Below are 5,096 nucleotides of genomic sequence, written 5' to 3'. Positions count from 1 at the left end.
TTGTGCATTGTTACATGTTGTGCATTCCGTTTATTTTCACCACTGACAAGTAAATGACAAAGTCATTCGCGTTGAAGGCTGAGGATTCTCTCGCGCTCTCTCGCTGTCTCTTTGTTGCCCTCGACAGCGACGACTGTCAAATCAACACGTCACTTCAAGCGTCCAAGGCTGAAGTGAAGACATCACTTTGTCTGGTTCTCGTTGTTAAGACAGGGTCGTCCGCATGCCAATAGGACGCGAGAGAGCCAGCATGGGGGTGTGGATAAATGCCTCTCTCCCGCATGAGAACTGAGACCGGGAGGCTCCTCGCTTTGGACCTGACGAAGAGAAGCACTTAGCTCGGAGTGCTCTTCTTCTTCATTGGTTTTCTATATAAGGGTGTGGAAAGATCGTGTCATACGCTCTCCAGATGAGCTGACGCTCTCAGCTCAGTCTCGGAGTACTGCCAAGTTACAGGAATTTGCTTCCATTCCAGGTCCTTCTTTGACAGCTGAGGGAGTTGCACTGCGTGTGTGTGTGTGTGTGTGTGTGGCACTGCGTGTGTGTGTGTGTGTGTGTGTGTGTGTGTGTGTTTTGGCGATAAAAATAGGAGTGGGCAAAAGGATGTGATTGATTTCCCCCAAGGTAAAATATGACTGGTAGGGAAAATGGAAATCTTCAATGATGAATTCTTGATGATATGGCCACCCAGGCAACATAAATGACTTCAGGGAAGCTGCGTGTACCGCCTCACACCGCATTCGTGGCCTCGGTTTCTGGAGCCGGAGCTGAAGCCTCACTGGAGATTATGGTGTGAAGCTTTTCAATCTCGTCCTTTTTATTCCCTGCCCTTCTTTTCTGTCTTTTGCAGAGGTTAGGCCGACTGAAAAACATAAGCACATAAAAACAGAACGCTTTAATGACAAATGGTATGGTGGCAAAAAATCCAAACGTTATACCTTCACAGCACCTCATCAAATTGGCTGGAGAAGTTATATCATATGATATCCTCCTTCATCACTAATATCTTCTTTCATCACTGGTATCATCCATCATCAATGAAGCTAAACAATATGCGAACACACAAGCATATTTACCAAACAAGCATGAACTGATAGCGAACACACAAGCATATTTATCAAACGCGCATGAACTGAATGCGAAGACACAAGCATATTTACCAAACAAGCATGAACTGATAGCGAACACACAAGCATATTTATCAAACGTGCATGAACTGATTGCGAACACACAAACATATTTACCAAACGTGCATGAACTGAATGCAAAGACACATTCGAACTTGAGAGAGGGCCACTCACTGTGTACAGATGCAGATGAAGACGAGGAGGATGATGAGGAGAACCAGCCCAGCGATCACACAGGCAATGATGATCTGCCTCTTCTCTCCTATGTACCAGTCGAACTGAATATACTCACACCGGGAACCAGTGTATCCACTGCCACACCTTCCACAGAGCACAAGCAGAAAAAATGACTTTTAAAGTAACAGTATGCAACGATTATACTTCAGGATTAGGGTTAGGATAAGCAGTTTTACCTTAAAATAACAGCTTGTAAAAAATTGGGGCGCTACAATTACTTTTAATATGGAGAATCGCCTCCGTGCCATTGCTATACCAGGGTCCATAGGCATATAACCGCTAAATGTAAGATTGCCTGACGCCGCCCGGCTTTCTACTGTCTGCCGAACTAGTAAGTTGCTTATTTGCCGTCTTGCTTTAACTGTGTTAGGACAGTTGTTGAGTAACTAATTTGTCATAATGTCAAAGTCAGCACATTTCAAGAGATTTCGTTAGTTTTAGCCACTAGGATATCGTTAGCGAATAGCAATTGATCCGGAATGCTTCTTTAAGAAATAATATAAAGGACAAGGTCATGCAGACCATGAGTGAAAGTAAATACACTTTGCCAAATTACACTGAAACTGAAATACAATTGTCTTTCAGTAACCTACACGGCAAAAGAGTAAACAGGGACTTCATGAGCTATGAAGAAATGTTTCTGTCCAGCAACCCTTGTGTTGTTCTCAGTCTTTTCTATACACTCAATAACTTAGCTGATCTGAAAGTGATTTAAAAGTGGTTAAAACACATATAAACTGTCTGCCTTCTTTCATTTCCTGGACCCTCAGGCCAGGTATGTCTGGTTGTGAGGAGGCCTAGGCATCCTCCTTTATGGGACTTGCATTCATGGATTTTGTACCCTGTGGATTTCTGCTGGGCAGCCTTCTTTGTTTGACTTCAGATCCAATCACACAGGATGTGTTAATTGTCAGGTATTGCTGCAAGCTACAAAATAATGAAAACTATTTTTGCCTTCCTACCTTCCTACCTACCTACCCATCCACCAGTGCTATGTCTTTCTGTTACCATGTCTTCTGGGAGCAAATAAAAACAATCGTTTTGAAAAGTATATTTCTCTCTGCAATTGCTTACTGCAACACACACACACACACACACACACACACACACACACACACGCACACACGCACACACACACACACACACACACACACACACACACACACACACACACACACACACACACACACACACACACACACACACACACACACACACACACACACACACACACACACACACACACACACAGGTCGGGTAGATCGATCAGCTCACCGGCAGGACGGAGCGTTCTGCTCCGCGACGAAGCGGCACTTGCCATGAATGCAGTAGTGCTTGTACTCCTCCGGACACTTGGAGAAGTGTCCATTCCATGGGTGGGTCTCCTTGGTTACTGCAGCAGAGGATGAGGTGATGATTACACAGCACTGACGCAGCTACCACCATGGCTCACTAACAGACTAAATCACTTCTTGTAGTTTGTTTATGTCATTTTGTATGTGGTGCTGTACTCTCCAGTTCATAATTCAAAGTGTGTTCCAACACCCAAGGCCATTATGGTAGATAATACATATTTAATAATCTCAAAAAAGGGTAAAGGCTGAAAATACACATCAGAAATCTAACACCTCAAAAAAGGGTAAAGGCTGAAAATACACATCAGAAATCTAACATCTAACCTGATTTTGAAAGAAACCATTATGAGAGTTTCCCTACCCTTCCACATACATCTTATAACTACATCTTATAACTACACCTTTAGTCATTCAAATAGGTTTCACATCTGTTTTCTGATATAAAACTAATTTAGTTTGGCTCAGCTACAGACTGAAGCACTGTAGGTAGTGCAGACAGTGACTCTGAATACATTTCAGTGTGACTATGTACAATGGCTTCATACTGAAGCGGAGTGCAGTGTTAGAGTTGAACTGCTTGTTTTGATGTTTATAAGGTAGAGGTCATTCCCGAGAGTATGCAGCTAGCTCTGCTAGTTGTTAGCACCTGCCAGAGAGTGTAAAAAGATGTCTCCCTGGAAACCTGAGAGGCTGCCTTCAGAATGACCAGGAAGTTATATTGTAGTGGGTCTAATTACTTAGAGCCCACGTGTAATGCGATCTTCACATCAACTAGTGGAAACATGAACCTACTCTCAACATTTCAGGGGAAAGCTTCGAAATGAAGCTCAAAATGTCATCACCCTTAATATTATTTGGCGATGAATGATCTTGGGAGTCATATTCGTAACACTGTATAAATGGCTTATTAATATTCGTATTGATCAATTAGACACTTTGGAGATACAATAGCTCCATTCAATGTTTCCCAAGACACATGCATTCCATCTGACAAAGAGGAGCCAAGCCCCTGGTTCATGAAAAGAGTATTACATTTCACACCATCAGCCAGAGGGCGGACATGGCCACAATCTAGCGAAGGCTCGGGAAGTAAACCGTCAGCGATGGACACAAACTCATGCACTAATGAATCCTTGACCCCACCACAAAGTACAAAGACTGGTATGATGAAAGTATCAAAGGAAGAATGTGAAGTGTATGAATGCACAAGGTCATAACTTGGGCATGGGAAAAACTGTTCTGATTAAGACAGAGAGCTGTCTGAGTTTGAGAGAGAGAGAGAGAGAGAGAGTTAGAGAGAGAGAGAGAGAGAGAGTGGCTGTGTTGGGGAGGCCAAAGAAGATACAGAGAATCTGTACCTGCACAGTTGCTGCTGTTGTCATGGGGACTACAGGATACAGTCTTGTTTGCTGGCGCTTTTGTTGCATTCCATTCAGCCTGGGAGTATTTGCAAAGGGCTAAAGCTACAGCCAGAAAACAAACAAAAGCAATGGTGGCACAATTCACAAATAGATAAACAAATCTGGATAAAGTCTGTCTTTGCTTAACACACGTAAAATCTCAACGCAAAGGTCACGGGGGAATGAGGAATGTATCACACACACTATAATTAACTTTGTATTACACTGAAAACATTAGGATTACCACAATCCAAATATTAGACTTTTTAAGACCTGTTACCCTTCAGGGATTTTGTCTAATATCCTCTATCAGTTAATTTTGTATGTGGCATTCACTGGCACTGATTTCACATGATGCAACTAGTGTTACAGAGAAAGCAACAGCCTACAATTCCAAGACCAGTGTTAAGGCAGCTAACTCTTCGCTGACTTATGTGAAATTAAACGTAGGTCAATGCATGGCAGATGCAATGGAGTACTGTTTAATAAATGATTAATGACGCGACCGCGAAACTCGTCACTACGCATATTTTCATTTCAGATTGATACACGATCAAAACAAACTGAACTTTACCAAATGATCAGGTTGTGTTGTTTACAGTAATGTCTGAAAGGTGCAACGTATAATGTGTCACCTTGTAGTCTTATATGTGCTTCCTGAAAGACCCGGTGACTAGAAGTAATGGGTAAAAATATATATTCAAAGATAAAAGGTGTCTTACCTGTTATTAGAACAAATATGAGTTTGTCAGGCCTTTCCATTGGTATTCAGAGCTGGTGTTCTAAAACTCCAGGTTTCATTTTCCTCACTCAGCTATCGCCACTCACACCCAAATATGGCAGGAGAATGCTCAGAGCTCCACAGTTGCTTCGGCCGCGATAAGGTAATCCAATGAAAAACCCAAGACAGGCTTTCTTTAGAGAACTGGAAAAGTTGCGTTTTAAAACGTTTTAACTACGCTAGCCAGGTGACCACG

At 42.5% G+C, this 5,096-nt stretch overlaps 1 protein-coding gene across 1 annotated transcript; it reads right to left on the bottom strand.

Annotated features, from left to right (window-relative positions):
* Positions 1 to 319: 319 nt before the first annotated feature.
* Positions 320 to 5,096, bottom strand: btc (betacellulin, epidermal growth factor family member). The gene is made up of 5 exons (XM_080842458.1): positions 4,842 to 5,096; positions 4,078 to 4,182; positions 2,640 to 2,757; positions 1,302 to 1,448; positions 320 to 862 (listed from the first exon to the last, which is right to left on the bottom strand). The coding sequence occupies exons 1-5, from the start codon at positions 4,879 to 4,881 to the stop codon at positions 730 to 732; spliced, it is 543 nt and encodes a 180-aa protein (XP_080698584.1). The 5' UTR covers positions 4,882 to 5,096; the 3' UTR covers positions 320 to 729.

The sequence above is a fragment of the Sprattus sprattus genome (assembly GCF_963457725.1).
Source record: "Sprattus sprattus genome assembly, chromosome: 7".
In the NCBI taxonomy this organism is placed as follows: Eukaryota; Metazoa; Chordata; class Actinopteri; order Clupeiformes; family Clupeidae; genus Sprattus; species Sprattus sprattus.
This window is presented reverse-complemented; position numbering and strand designations above follow the sequence as displayed.

Coding starts and splice junctions, on each gene's coding strand:
- btc (XM_080842458.1), bottom strand. CDS start 4,881: ATGGAAAGGCCTGACAAACTCATATTTGTTCTAATAACAG. Junction 2,758..4,077: donor CAACAGCAGCAACTGTGCAG/GTACAGATTCTC, acceptor CCTCTGCTGCAG/TAACCAAGGAGACCCACCCA. Junction 1,449..2,639: donor CAGAACGCTCCGTCCTGCCG/GTGAGCTGATCG, acceptor GCTCTGTGGAAG/GTGTGGCAGTGGATACACTG.